Source organism: Podarcis bocagei (assembly GCF_964188305.1).
Source record: "Podarcis bocagei genome assembly, chromosome: 7".
NCBI classification, from domain to species: Eukaryota; Metazoa; Chordata; class Lepidosauria; order Squamata; family Lacertidae; genus Podarcis; species Podarcis bocagei.
In genome coordinates this window covers 11,539,571-11,553,643 of record NC_138132.1, presented here as the reverse complement: position 1 = coordinate 11,553,643, position 14,073 = coordinate 11,539,571, and the positions used below count along the sequence as shown (strand labels likewise).

Here is a 14,073-nt window from a genome sequence, read left to right as displayed (position 1 = left end):
CTACAATATCCAGAGCAGGTTAGCAATCAATCCATCTTCCCAGGGAAGTCTGAATTATAGCTCTGTGAGTGGGAAGAAAGTGGTCTTTCAACATCTGAAATGGAGGGTGGGGACGAAAGTGGGGGTGCAATGCACAAAACACACTAAATCCCCACCTTCCACTCACAATCACAGGAGCCTTTCAAAAATGCAACCCTTTCGTCCTGGTGCGCACACACAACAGCATCCTTTTGAGATACGTTTCAGGAGTAAAACAGTGCCGAGTTGTCCCAATAATAATTTTGGGGACCACTTTTTCAAGCCAGGCAGAGTCTGCTGCCCCCACGACCAGTTGCCAGCAGCAACACATGAACCGACCCATGGGGAACTATTTGAACATATGTGGAGAGCAGCAGCTTTGCACACTGTAGTGGGGAATAGGTTCACACTATTGGCTGCAGGGATATTCATTCCATGCCAAGCAAACAGCACGGAACACACCGAGGGGTCCTTTACGAAGCAGAAAAAAAAATGAAGGGATCCTTTAACTCGTGGGTAGGCAAACTAAGGCCCAGGGGCCGGATCCGGCCCAACTGCCTTCTAGAACCGGCCCACGGACGGTCCGGGAATCAGGGTGTTTTTACACGAGTAGAATGTGTGCTTTTATTTAAAATGCATCTTTGGGTTCTTTGTGGGGCCTGCCTGGTGTTTTTACATGAGTAGAATGTGTGCTTTTATTTAAAATGCATCCCTTTATAGGGCATAGGAATTCGTGGTTTTTTTTCAAAATATAGTCCGGCCCCCCACAAGGTCTGAGGGACAGTTGACCGGCCCCCTGTTGAAAAAGTTTGCTGACCCCTGCTTTAACTGGTAAGGTGATGGTGGTGGTGGTGGAGGAGGAGGAGGAGGAGGAGGATGAAAAAGATGGGGCAGAGAGGGGGCTTTTGGAGCCTGCTGAGAAACCAAGGCAGCAGCCTAACCCCTTCTCTCCCCCCCCCCCAACCACCAGGCCCCTGGCATGCGCTCTGCAACTGACCTCACAGGCTCAAGATGCCTCCCTGGCTAGCAAAAAATGTCTGGCATGCAAAGCTGCAGTCCTAGGGCAGCTGGAGCTATGAGAGGCTAGAGGTGGCAAGGGGAGGACAGATCAACATTCCTCTAGAGAGGGCAGGCAACCAGTTCCCAGTTCAGTTCCAGGTAAAGCTGGCTGTTGTGCCCCTGAATGGGTATGCGGCTTCTTAGGAATTCAGCTGCAGGGAAATATTTCCCATATTTCAAACACTATCGCTTCAAGGGAGGGGGCTGTCTTGGTTTTATTCTTATTTACCTCCCTAATTCTAGTTCTAGGTCACAGGAAATGGACTGGATCAGGAATAGATAAAAAAAGAGACTTGCCCACAGATATGTGTGTTTCATATATGAACAGATGGAATGGGTGTGTGTAGGTGCCAAGCCACGATGCTTTCGTTCTGAACTCAGCGTTGCCCACACTAGCCTTAGCCAACTTGGTGCCCTTCAAATATTTTGGACCACAACTCACATCAGTCCCAGCTGCCAGTCCCTGCTGGCATGGAAAGCGCTTTAATGGTGGTTGTAAACACGCAGTTGTTGTTTTTTAATGCACAAAAAACAGCGTAGCCCTTTTCCTGCAAAATGCTCAAGCGGCACACACTCCCATTACACAAAGCATTCCCTATTTTTAGAAAACAAACAAACGCTCTTCCCCAACCCACCCACCCACACAAAAAGAGTTTCTACACCTACATCAAAAACGCTAATAGCTCGTCTATTATTATTAAATTCATTGCCCTTCTTTCACCAGCGGGCGCCAGGGTGGGGTAACAACAATTTGATACCGAAAATTAAAAAAACAATTTAAACAGTCACAGGAAGAGGCTGGGCCCTGAAAACACACCTCTTGGGTGTCAAAGGACAACGTAAAGGTGGCCTTAAAAATCCCATCTATGAAACAAACACACACACACCCCATTCTAAACACAGCCTCCATGGGTCACAGAGCAAGGATGGGAAAGCTATAGTCTTCCAGAAGTCGTTGGACTACAAATCCCATCAGCCTTGGTCACTGCAGATTGGGTTGGACTAGATAAGTCTCACGGTCCCTTCCGACTTTATGATGTTATGAATAAATAGGCCCCAAAATGTGTGTTTAGGTAAAAGGTGGGTCCTGGATTTGGGAAGGGAGAAGACACCTGCTGTAAAACTAGCCTGAAAAGGAGGGGGAGGAGAGAGGGGAGGACGGTGCCAGGGAAGCCTTACATCTGTCCCACATCTGGAGGGAGGGTGCCAGGTTTGTGAAGGCTGTGTGAGGGCCTTTTAGCCTTAAACACAAAACCATGTTTCTAATTCCGGAAAGCCATATCAATGCCACACGCTACCCCATAAACACACCCTACTAACAGGCCTTGCTCTCCAATCTCAGTTTCCATCTCTCTAAACCTAAAATCCATCCTTTTGGATATTCCTTTTTAGGGACAAAATCATTTGAGCGTCAGCCACCCTCCCTCCCTGCTAACATAATACAAACTTTCAATGCATCCTCGTCCAGCTTCCAACTTAAGCATTATCCCTTCGTCTCTTGAACCTACGTATTTTTACTTTTATATCCCCATGTCTTATCCAAGGAGCTGAAATACGTGGTTTCCCCACTCTTCCTCTTCCTTCACAACAACCCTTCGAGATAGGTTAGGCTGCGGGGCAGTGACAGGCCCAAGGTCACCCAGCCAGGGATTTGAACCCTGGTCCAACACTCTTAACCTCTTTTTACTTTCAGTTTCAATTCAATTAATTTGAGCTCTAGTTCCAGGCGTTTGCCTTCGCTCCCCCAGCTACTTTCTGCCACGGAATAATCTGTGGGCTGCCACACATCCTGGGGTCAAAGTCCAGGCTCAATCCTGGAATAACCACAGCCAAGAGTTACCCGGAGCATGTGCAGAATACAGTTACCTCCAAAAGAAAAGAAAGAAAGTCCAGGAATCCACGTCTCTTCCAGCGCCGATTTAAGGGAACGGGCTCTAAGGTTACCCAGTGACGGGAGGGAAATATACTTGGCACCTAACTCGGATCACTCCGCTTCGCTTCGCCCGCTTATTGACTACTCCTCCATATTTTCCAGGGGCACAGCCCTGGAAAAACACGTCGCGAGGGTGGCGTTTTCACGAGGCTGGCCACGAACACCAGAGCCTGCTCCCACGCGAGACGCGATTCCGCCTGCAACCCACTTACTGGGGAGTAGTAAGCCCCGTTTGAATCCTACTGGGCGCCTGCTCCCGAGTGTAAACAGGCACGCACAGGGGCTTGCGCTGCAACGCCCCAAAAACTCCCAGCTCTTAAAATCTTCTTTTTTTGTTTGTTTGGAACGAGCAAAGCGCTAAGAACGCTTCGTACCGGAAACGCCGCCTTTCTGTCCACACGGACCCCCTCCCCCGCGCCCCCGATCCGCATCGACGCCGTGCACACGCGCGCAGCACCTTGGAGCTCCTCACCTGGATCGAACTTGAGTTGGGCTCCCGCTGCCTCCCGACGCAAGGCCCCGGCGGGGTTTCCTGTTGCAGAGGGCGGCTTGTGGGGAGGGGCTGGCCGGGGATGTGGGGCGGTGTGGAGGGGGGAGCAGGAAGCCGCTGGTAGCTTTCTGGATCCCGCCCCGCCGGTCTCCTCCTCCTCCTTCCCGCAGCGCCTCCCCTTTCTGGGTTTCTCGGCGGCGCCTCCTCCTCTTCCGACGCCGGCTGGCCTCTTTGTGCTGCAATGCCGCGCGCGCAGCTTGCAGGTAGACGGGGGTCGGAGGGATGCACGTGTGAACGCGCTAGGGGAAGGGTCGGAGGCTGCAAGGCAGAGGGACGAACGCGATTCTCACCTGTTTCTCGGGCTGGGGTGGCCGTATAAGGAAGTCGAAACAGACCTCTAGCCGCCCCGCCCCTTGTTCACTCAAAAGTAGACCCAATCAGTTTTATATTATTTTTATTATTACTATTATTATTATTATTATTAGACTAGACACTGGAGCATTGAAATCGCGCAATCGGGATCCTGAGCACGCGCATCGAAAAGCAAGCTCCGTTCAGCTCAGCGGGACATTGGCTGCGCAATCCTAAAGCCACTTACCTGGACTCGACGGCATTTGTTTCACTGAGTAGAAACGTTGTAGGATTGCATCGTCATCGTTTGTACGCCGCCTTTCCAAGGAAAGAACAATGCCCAAAGCGGCTGACAGCAAAGGAAACAAGAATACAGTGGTACCTCGGGTTACATACGCTTCAGGTTACATACGCTTCAGGTTACACACTCCACTAAGCCAGAAATAGTGCTTCAGGTTAAGAACTTTGCTTCAGGATGAGAACAGAAATCGTGCTCTAGCGGCGCGGCGGCAGCAGGAGGCCCCATTAGCTAAAGTGGTGCTTCAGGTTAAGAACAGTTTCAGGTTAAGTACAGACCTCCGGAACGAATTAAGTACTTAACCCAAGGTACTACTGTACCTCTAAAAATCGACCATACAATTTCATAATAGTGCCAATAAAACAGCAGTGTTAAGTATGAAGGCAGTGTGGCACCGTGGTTAGAGTGTTGGGCTAGGATATGGGAGAACAGGGTTCAAAACCTCATTCAGGCAAGAAGCTCGCTGGGGGACCTTGCATTCAGTGATTGTTTCTCAGCCTCACCTACCTCAAAGGGTCATTTTGAGGATAAAATGGGGGGGGGGAGGAAAACCTCGTATGACACTTTGAGGTCCTTGGAAGAAAGGCAGGCGAAGTAGCTGGGGGGGGGGAAATCCTCCCCACGTTGCTCACCAGGAAGTGCTGACAGCAGAAATGTCTCCATCTTTGCTTGGAAGCAGATTTGCAATCCTAAACACACCTAAAACCCATTGATTTCAGCAGTGATATGCCAGAACTGGAGATCTTGTAAAGGAAAATGTAGGCCCCGGGCTCTGCTATTAGGGCTTATAAATGAGGGCTGGAATCCTGCGTATACTTACCGCAGCCTATTGAACACTGTGGGAGTTACTTCTGAGTAAATCTGCGTAGCCACTGTGAGAACAGGATACTGGACTACATGGGCCATTGGCCTGATCCAGCCGCCTTTTCTTAAATTATTAGATTAGGATTGAATTTAAAGTTGAATCTTCCAAATTCATATGAAAGAAAGGAGGAAGCCCTCCTTTGGAACGGTGCAGTTATCCGAATTTTGCGATGCAGCTTGCAAAGCAACCTATGCACATATATATATATATATATATATATATATATATATATATATATATAAAACACCACATATATAAGGGGGAAATGGGCATAAAAATGAATACATTAGTGAAAATAATATGTGCTATTTATTTTCTGCCCTGCTCAGTGGTAGGATCATAGCTCAGTGGTAATAGCATCGGCCTAGCATACAGAATGTCCCAGGTTCCAGCCTCAGAGGGCTGCTGCCAGCCAGTGTTGACAATATGGAGCCAGGTGGATCTTACTCTGTACAAGGCAAGCTTCCTATATTTGCAGGGGAAGCAGTTTTCACCCTGGTTGGCTCCTCAAGCCAAACTTTTGAATGATATTAAATAACTGCAACAACAAAAACCAAGACTGCAAACAACAGCAAAAATAAATGCAGGGTGCTGAACATACATGGACTGCGGGCATCACGAGTGGATGTCAAAATGAAGCTTGGAATCGTAACATCATGGAATTGTACCATTGGAAGGGACCCTGGGGGGCATCTAGTCCAACCCCCCTGGCCATCTTGTGACCCACTTGTCACCATCCAGTGAAACTGGATGGCAATAGGAAGTCGTTTTTCACACAGCTCATAATCGGTCTATGGGATTCCATATCACAAGATGTGATTATGTCCACTGGCTTAAAGGCAAAGGTAAAGGGACCCCTGACCATTAGGTCCAGTCGTGACCGACTCTGGGGTTGCGGCGCTCATCTCGCTTTACTGGCCGAGGGAGCCAGCGTACAGCTTCTGGGTCATGTGGCCAGCATGACTAAGCCGCTTCTGGCGAACCAGAGCAGCGCACGGAAACGTCGTTTACCTTTCTGCCGGAGCGGTACCTATTTATATACTTGCACTTTGACTTGTTTTCAAACTGCTAGGTTGGCAGGAGCAGGGGCCGAGCAACGGGAGCTCACCCCGTCGTGTGGATTCGAACCGCCGACCTTCTGATCAGCAAGTCCTAGGCTCTGTGGTTTAACCCACAGCGCCACCCGCGTCCCGTGTCCACTGGCTTAGGTTGTTTTAAAAGGATATTCGACAAAATGCAGGTGGAGGAGAAGGAATTTCATAATAACACTTTTCTCCAGCGGTTTCCAGGAAGTCCAAATTGGCATATTCCTTCCTACAGTGGTGTTGGAGAAGTCTTATTAGCGGTTGTTCACCATTAACAGCTGGATGAAACCTCCACATTCAGAGGCTACTGAAAAATGTAAGAGGAGCCATCCTGGATCAGACAAAAGTTTATCAAACCCAGCATTCTGTTTCCACAGTGGTCAACAAGGAGCCCAGAATCAGGAAGTGAGCAAAATAGCAGCAACATGTATTCAGAGGCATAGTAGTGCCTTTGGCAGCAGAGACAGTATGCAGCCATCATCAGAGAAGTCACAGAGTTGGAAGGGACCCCGAGGGTCATACAGTCCAACCCCCTGCAATACAGGATGTGGGATGTAATCCACTGGGAGCAGTCAAATACAACATTCCTTGTTTTCCTAGAGTGGACATGCAAGGGCATGTTGGTCCAGCCAGTCAAACTTCCTGTTACACCTGCCTGGAGCATCCTTCCTTGCATGTGACTAGTGGGTGGGCGTGACTTTTCCAGACCTGGTAAAAGGCCAAGGCACGCTGCCACACTCTCTCTCTTTGACTCTCCTTTCGACCTTCCTGCATCATCTAGACTGCTAGCCAGCAGTCTCCCTAGGTTATCTCCCATTCGGGGTAAACCTGTTTGTATGTGCTTGTAATTTTAAGCCTAAAGCCTGCCTTCAGAGATCACACGGTGGTCTGCCTGATCATAAGTAAAACTACTTTTTGTTACTCAGGAATAAGACTGTTGGTGTCTTTTTTCTTTTTTCTTTTAGGAGGGATTTAAAAGGGGTCTTACAAGGAACATACAATTCAATCTGAGGCAGATTGAATTGCATAATAGTAAGAGGTTCTAACGAGCCTGCAGCCAGCTTTTTGCTGTGCGTGAGAAGGGGAATGTAACTTGCTACATAAGAAACTTGCTAGTGCAATTTAGGAAGGATATTAATAAACAATATATCCTCTCCTGCCACCCTGAACATTCCCACACAGGAGCCCTTCCCACAGCTATCCCTTCTGGTTAACAGCCAGATGCACCAGCCACAAATAGTATCCAGGGATTCGAACTGCCGACCTTCTGATCGGCAAGTCCTAGGCACTGTGGTTTAACCCACAGCACCACCCGCGTCCCTATGGAAATATATTTGTGCCCAAATGTTGATTCCTACCTCCCATGTTTAAAAATAAAGAATCAACTTATTTTGGCCATAGTGTGTCATGAATTTAATGTAATTTCAAAGTGTTGTGTATCAGTGTGAAACTTTAGGTCATCTTTTTCAGATGGTGCTAGATTCCTTTATCTTTCTCTGTTATTTCAAGAGATGTTGAATCACACGTGGAAGAGAGTGAAAAGATATTTAAAAAGCCATAAATAGTGGTGTAGGCAATTTTCCTGGCAGGTGATTGTGGAATACTTTTTTTCTATGTGAAAGGACTCATCTTCCTGAGCATTTTGATATGATATGCTTTTGTTGCAATAAAGTGTGAGATTAAACCTTAGTGTGCAGAATACAGTTTTAGTAGTAGTGGGTTCCCTCTGCTGGTGAAATGTGGACATTACACAGTCTGATCAAATTTCATCCTAAACCCTAGAATCATACTTGTAGAATTGAAGGAGATCCCAAGCGTAATCTAGTCCAACCCCCTGCAATGCAGGAATCACAGCTAAAGAATCTCTGACGACAGCTGTTCAACCTGTGTTTAAAAACCTCCAAGGAAGGAGAGCTCACCACCTTCCAAGTTTTCCGCTGTCAACAGCTCGTACCAACAGAAAGTTCTTCCTAATGTTTAGTCTGAATCCCCTCGGTTGTAATTTGAATCCACTGGTTTGGGTCCTTCCCTCTGGAGCAGCAGAAAACAAGTTTGCTCCATCTTCCATGTGACAGCCCTTCAGATATATCCCTCTTGGATAGTCAAAGCAAAATTGGTTGCAGTTTTGTTTGTACAGAAATCCGTTTAGGATCACAGGTCCAGTTCCCCAGATTAAAAGCAACTGTCTACCTGCCACCTCCATCTGGTATGCAGGCTGTGACCCTACCTGCTTGCGCACTGTCTTGCCAGAGTGGTGCATGCTCTGGTTATCTCCCGCTTAGACTACTGCAATGCACTCTACTTGGGGCTACCTTTGAAGGTGACTCAGAAACTACAACTAATCCAGAAAGCAGCTAGACTGGTTACAGGGAGTGGCTGCTGAGACCATATAACACTGGTCCTGAAAGACCTACGTTGGCTCCCAGTATGTTTCTGAGAATAATTCAAAGCGTTGGTACTGACCTCTAAGGCCCTAAATGGCCTCGGCCCAGTATACCTGAAGAAGCATCTCCACCCCCACCCCCAATCGTTCTACCCGGACGCTGAGGTCCAGTGCCAAGGGGCTTCTGGCAGTTCCCTCACTGCGAGAAGTGAGGTTACAGGGAACCAGGCAGAGGGCCTTTGCGGTAGTGGCACCTGCCCTCCCTTCAGATGTCAAGGAAATAAACAACTATCTGACTTTTAGAAGACATCTGAAGGCAGCCCTGTATTGGGAATATTTTTGTGTCAGATGTTTTACAATTTTTTGTATGTACTGTAAAAAGCCCAGAGTGGGTGGGGAAACCCAGCCAGATGGGTGGGGTGTAAATGATACAATTATTATTACTAAATCTAAATAGTAGATTACAGTTAAATCTTCAGAAGTGCACAGGCAGCCCAGTTAAACCTTAAACTTCCAAGTAGTTTCACAAAATCTCAAGGAAGCAATCACAGCAACATGCACCAATGTAACCTTTCAAGCTGAGAGCATCTTTTACAGAAAGTTGCCAGCTCCAGAGACTCTGTCTAGGATATAAGATATGTAGGAAGAAAAGATCTTTCAAGTTTCAAAAAGTGCCACTGCTCAGACTGTCATGGTTGCAGGGTTTCTAAAACCGTCAGCCATGATGGCTTAAATTTTATCCCCGTTGTCAGACAAGAGGCAGTATACTTCTTAATACCAGTTGCTGGGAAACACTTCTTGCTTTCAGGTTTTACATGGGCATCTGGTTGGCTGCTGTGAGAACAGCGGTTTGATCAATCAGGGCTCTTTTCTTTCATTCTTATCTCTGGCCTGGACATGACAACCTATTTCATAATACAGTGGTACCTCGGTTTACGAACTAAATCCATTTTGGAAGTCCGTTCTTAAACAAAAGCGTTCTTAAACCAAGTTGTGCTTTCCCATAGCAGCGGGGGACTCAATTTACAAACGGAACATGTTCTGCTTCCAAGGCAAAGTTCACAAACCAAAACACCTACTTCCAGGTTTGCAGCGTTCTTAATCCAAGTTGTTCATAAACTAAGCTGTTCTTAAACAGTGGTACCGCGGGTTTAGTACTTAATTCGTTCTGGAGGTCTGTTCTTAACCTGAAACTGTTCTTAAGCTGAAGCACCACTTTAGCTAATGGGGCCTCCGCCGCGCCTCCGGAGCACGATTTCTGTTCTCATCCTGAAGCAAAATTCTTAACCCGAGGTACTATTTCTGGGTTAGCGGAGTCTGTAACCTGAAGCGTATGTAACCCGAGGTACCACTGTACTTTCTTTCCATTTTTGTAGAAGATTCAGACACCTGGTGCCGGCACTATTCAGAGTAGACACACTGAAACTGATGAACGCGGCCCAGTTAGCTCTCTCAATTTTAGTGTGGGGCTGCTGTAAGTTGGATGCAACCTATTGCTTTGTGATTCATCCTCAGGGGTCATGCCATATGCCCTGAGCGATGTTCCACCCAGAAATGCCATTCCTGGGTTTTGGTCCCTTGCCTGTTTGCTAGCTCTGACCTTCCATGGCGATACACAAGGACTCCTGTGTTGCTTCTTGCCATGTTGCAGTCGTAGGTACTCTCCCCTCCCCCTTGTTCTTCTGACAAGATGAATTTAGTAACCCAACTTAGTCGTTTGCATGATATTTGCATTATTTTACCACACGCACACCCCTATCTACAAAAAGGAGAGGAAATGTTTGGCAAAGGCTGGAGGAGGCAAAAAGGGAACCTTGAACTTCACATTCAAATATACTTATCAGGCCTGCAAATTTTTCAAGTGTTACTAGAGTTGGCAAGGTGGGGGGGGGGGGAGTGGATTCATCTGGCAGCCAAATTGTTAACACGGTGAGCCACCCACCTGTCAATTGCCTGGCATCACACTGACATCAGATGATCTATTTTTATCTGTGCTGCTTGAAATCAAACCAAGCAGGCCAAAGGCGCAACTCAGAAAGCGGCAACCATCAGCTGATCGTTGGGTCTGTCAAAGCCCCGGGCACTGTATCCCGCAAGCCGCAACAGCCAGATGATTGTCAAAGTTCACAAAGCCCTGTGCGCGGCACTTTGCAGGATCTGATAGTAGGCTGATTCCCAGAACTCAGCTGAACAGCATTGTCTGAAAACTCCTTTTCAGCAGAGCCCTGCTTTTACCAGTGTGGTGTAGTGGTTAAGAGCGATATACTCATAATCTGGTGAACCGGGTTCGATTCCCTGCTCCTCCACATGCAGCTGCTGGGTGACCTTGGGCCAGTCACACTTCTCTGAAGTCTCTCAGCCCCACTCACCTCACAGAGTGTTTGTTGTGGGGGAGGAAGGGAAAGGAGAATGTTAGCCGCTTTGAGACTCCTTCGGGTAGTGATAAAGCAGGATATCAAATCCAAACAACTCCTCCTCCTCCTCCTCTTCTTCTTCTTCTTCTTCTTCTTCTTCTTCTTCTTCTTCCCTGCCCTACACCTGACACCAGGTGGGTGTGGTTGGCCAAATTGGTCTTGTGGGCCAGACAGGTTGGCATGATAGGCCCAAGGCTTCCTACTGCTGATATAAAGGAACGATCCGTATGGGCAGTTGTACAAGGGGAAGTTCTTTTGTGTAGTTGTGGTGGCGGTGAGGGGATAATCCCTATAGGTTGTGTCAGACTAAGCTTTACATAGAATAGTCCCATTGAAATTAATGGAGCTAACTTTGTCATAGAATCATAGAATTGTAGAGTTGGAAGGAACCCTGATGTAGCCCTCTTGTCTGATGTATTTTTAGGAATTTTAGTAGGTGGAGATTGGAAACAAATTAAAACAGGCAGGCTGTTAATTATTTAGTTTTGCAGCTGCCATGAATATGGCTTCCGCTGTTTCCCTTTAAACTGGTAAATTCGGGTTTCTATTTTGTCTCTGGGGTGTGCCCTTTAAAATCGTTGCTAGCATAGATTGCCAAAAGTGCTGTGTTTCATATTTCAGCTTTCAAAAAGAGTCCAGCCTCTGTGTCTTGCCTCTAACCCAGGGGTTCCCAAGCTTCCCCCTGCCCTCCCCTGGACTATGGACTACTTAAAAACTGCTAAGGGTTAATGATATTTCTTCCTGCTGTAGCTGTAATAATGTGCTGTGCTAGATGCTGTATATATTTTAATTATATCCTTATTTCTTTGTTTTTTTCTTATACAGTGGTGCCTCGCAAGACGAAATTAATTCGTTCCGCAAGTTTTGCCGTCTAGCGAATTTTTCATCTTGCGAAGCACGGTTTTAACGGTTTAACAAAGTCGCGAGACGTTTTCGTCTTGCAAAGCAAACCCATAGGGAAATTCGTCTTGCGAGGCAAATCGAAAACGGAAAAACCTTTCGTCTAGCAAGTTTTTTGTCTTGCGAGGCATTCGTCTTGTGGGGCACCACTGTATATATTTTTATTGTATTAAAATTTGAGTTTTATAGTATTCATATTGTTATGTGGCAAAATACAACAGAAAGCACAAAAGCAGCAATAGAAATATAGTTATTCAGTACAATGTTTCTAATCTGGCTGAAGCTCATGGAGGATTGGCGGTCTGTGGACCATAGTTTGGGTACCACTGCTCTAGTATACAAGAATGTAGAGGTCATTAAAAAAAGTCAAAACTTTACCATGAAATAAAAATAACAGTCCAGGAAGAGATAGAAAGTACAACAAAATAACAGCAAGGGGGAAAACAAAAACTATACAAGACCAGAAAAACCACACCTGGGTTCACAGCCATTGGCACATAAAGTATATGCCCAAGAGGGTACACAATAAATTAGATATTAAAACAAAAACTGTCCTGATATTAAACAAATGAATACCAGATAAAGCTATATTTCATTGGGACTTGCCAGTCATGATATACTTGTCATATAAATAACAAATGGCAGCAAAGTCCATAGGTTTAGCTGCCGCTAAGATATCCTTCATTTATGAGTCAATTTTTTCAGGAAGAAGGATAAACATTTCTTTATTAAACAGAATATTTAAACTAAAACTTGTGGGCTCCTTCGAGCAGCTACTAACAGAAAAGTTATAAGCAGTCTGTATTTGACATATCAAAAATTGATAAAAGGCACGATCTGTGGTATAAAGGCACTGGTATACACCTATTGTTCAGAAATAACCCTCATCGCCTCTTCCCAAGATTTATGTACACGGGAGGCACGTTCGCAATCTGCAGCATTCGCAACTCGTGACCTGCATGTCTGTGCACATGAGGATGGCAATTCTGTGCATGCACAAAGCACGATTTAGCACTTCTGCACATGCACAAGTGCCGAAGCCCAGAAGTAACCCGTTCTGGTACTTCTGGGTTCGGCACAGTGCACAACCCGAAATCGCGCAACCCGAAGCATCTGTAACCCAAGGTATGACTGTACATGTTTACATGACCACCACATGTGCCAATACATTTCTTTTTTGTTCCATCCCCTCCAATGCAAAGGGTAACGAACCCCAGTTAGATTTGTTCTTCTTGTGTTCTGATGCCCTTACAGAAGCGGAGGGGCACCAATAAACCATCGCCTCTGCACTCCTCAGAATCACAAGACATTCTGCTACACCCTCCGAATTAAAAATACATTTCTAGTGAAAACTGAAGCTTCAGTGCACAGCCAGAAAATAAAAGGAGGGGGGAGGGAAGCCCTCATAAGTTTAGTTGGGTGGAGCTACGAAGCAACCAGCCGCATCTCCTGGTGTCTGCTGAAAGGAGGGTTGGGGAAAAGAAGCCTGCGAGCAAAAACAACGCCAAGTCCATCAGACTCAGCCGCAAGTTGTAGGCAAGTCTAGGACCGCCGTGGCTAAGAACAAGTAGCTCCGAGTGGCAGGATGAAAGGTGGTCCAAAAGAGCTGTGTTTCCTGGTTCTACTGGGTCTCTTTACAGGTAAGCACTAACTGGAGACCTTTTGGGCTGGCGGTTCTTAACAGGTTTGGAGATCTTTGGAACTGGGCTGGCATAGGAAGGGCAATAGCATTGCACAGGGCTTTGGTAGCAGTCTGATATGCAGCAGTTTGACAGGTGAATTGTGTACATTTCCAGAAGTGCAGGAAAATCACCTGATTCATTTGTGCCAGGCTGCTGTTCAAAGCAGAGGTCATGGCCACTAAAGGTATCTGTAATTCTGAAGATTAGACAGTGCATCCTTCTGCATGTTTTACTCAGAAGCAGAGATGGGCAGTTTTGTTTCTCATTTTTCCTGTCTTCAGTTCGGTTCTCTACATGAAAATTCACCAGACCTCATGAAAGTTAATTAGTGTTTTAGTGCAAATTTCTCCTATCGTATGTATTTTTGTAGGCAATTTTGCCTCGTATACACATTTTTTGCAAAGCTATTTTCACAAAGATAATGTATTTTACATGCTATTTTCAGTAATGTGTGCATTTTTATGCACACTTTGCATGCATTTCTGTACACATTGCTTAGCTGCAGAGCTGCACTGCAACATTCAGAGAGGTGTGAATTTTGAAGGCTGGCTGTTTCGGTTTGCATATTGTTTCTGAAAGTGTGAATTAGGTAAGT

At 46.3% G+C, this 14,073-nt stretch overlaps 2 protein-coding genes across 15 annotated transcripts in view; one reads left to right on the top strand and one right to left on the bottom strand.

Moving 5' to 3' along the window:
* The window catches only part of ARHGEF1 (Rho guanine nucleotide exchange factor 1), a 69,953-nt gene extending 66,336 nt beyond the window's left edge, over window positions 1-3,617 (bottom strand). For 5 of the 10 annotated variants that reach the window (XM_081200175.1, XM_081200181.1, XM_081200182.1 and 2 more), the window contains exon 1: window positions 3,483-3,617. The gene's annotated coding sequence lies outside the window, so the exon portion shown is untranslated. Of the gene's footprint in view, window positions 1-2,943; window positions 3,113-3,482 lie in introns of those variants that run through there. The other 5 variants (XM_081200180.1, XM_081200185.1, XM_081200176.1 and 2 more) reach the window with 4 other exon arrangements.
* Window positions 3,618-3,678: 61 nt separating this feature from the next.
* The window catches only part of LOC308590509 (B-cell antigen receptor complex-associated protein alpha chain-like), a 63,161-nt gene continuing 52,766 nt past the window's right edge, over window positions 3,679-14,073 (top strand). For 2 of the 5 annotated variants that reach the window (XM_081200622.1, XM_081200621.1), the window contains exon 1: window positions 12,787-13,436. In XM_081200622.1, coding sequence (XP_081056748.1) covers window positions 13,382-13,436 — 55 coding nt within the window. In that variant the 5' untranslated portion in view covers window positions 12,787-13,381. Of the gene's footprint in view, window positions 3,764-12,786; window positions 13,437-14,073 lie in introns of those variants that run through there. The other 3 variants (XM_081200620.1, XM_081200619.1, XM_081200623.1) reach the window with 2 other exon arrangements.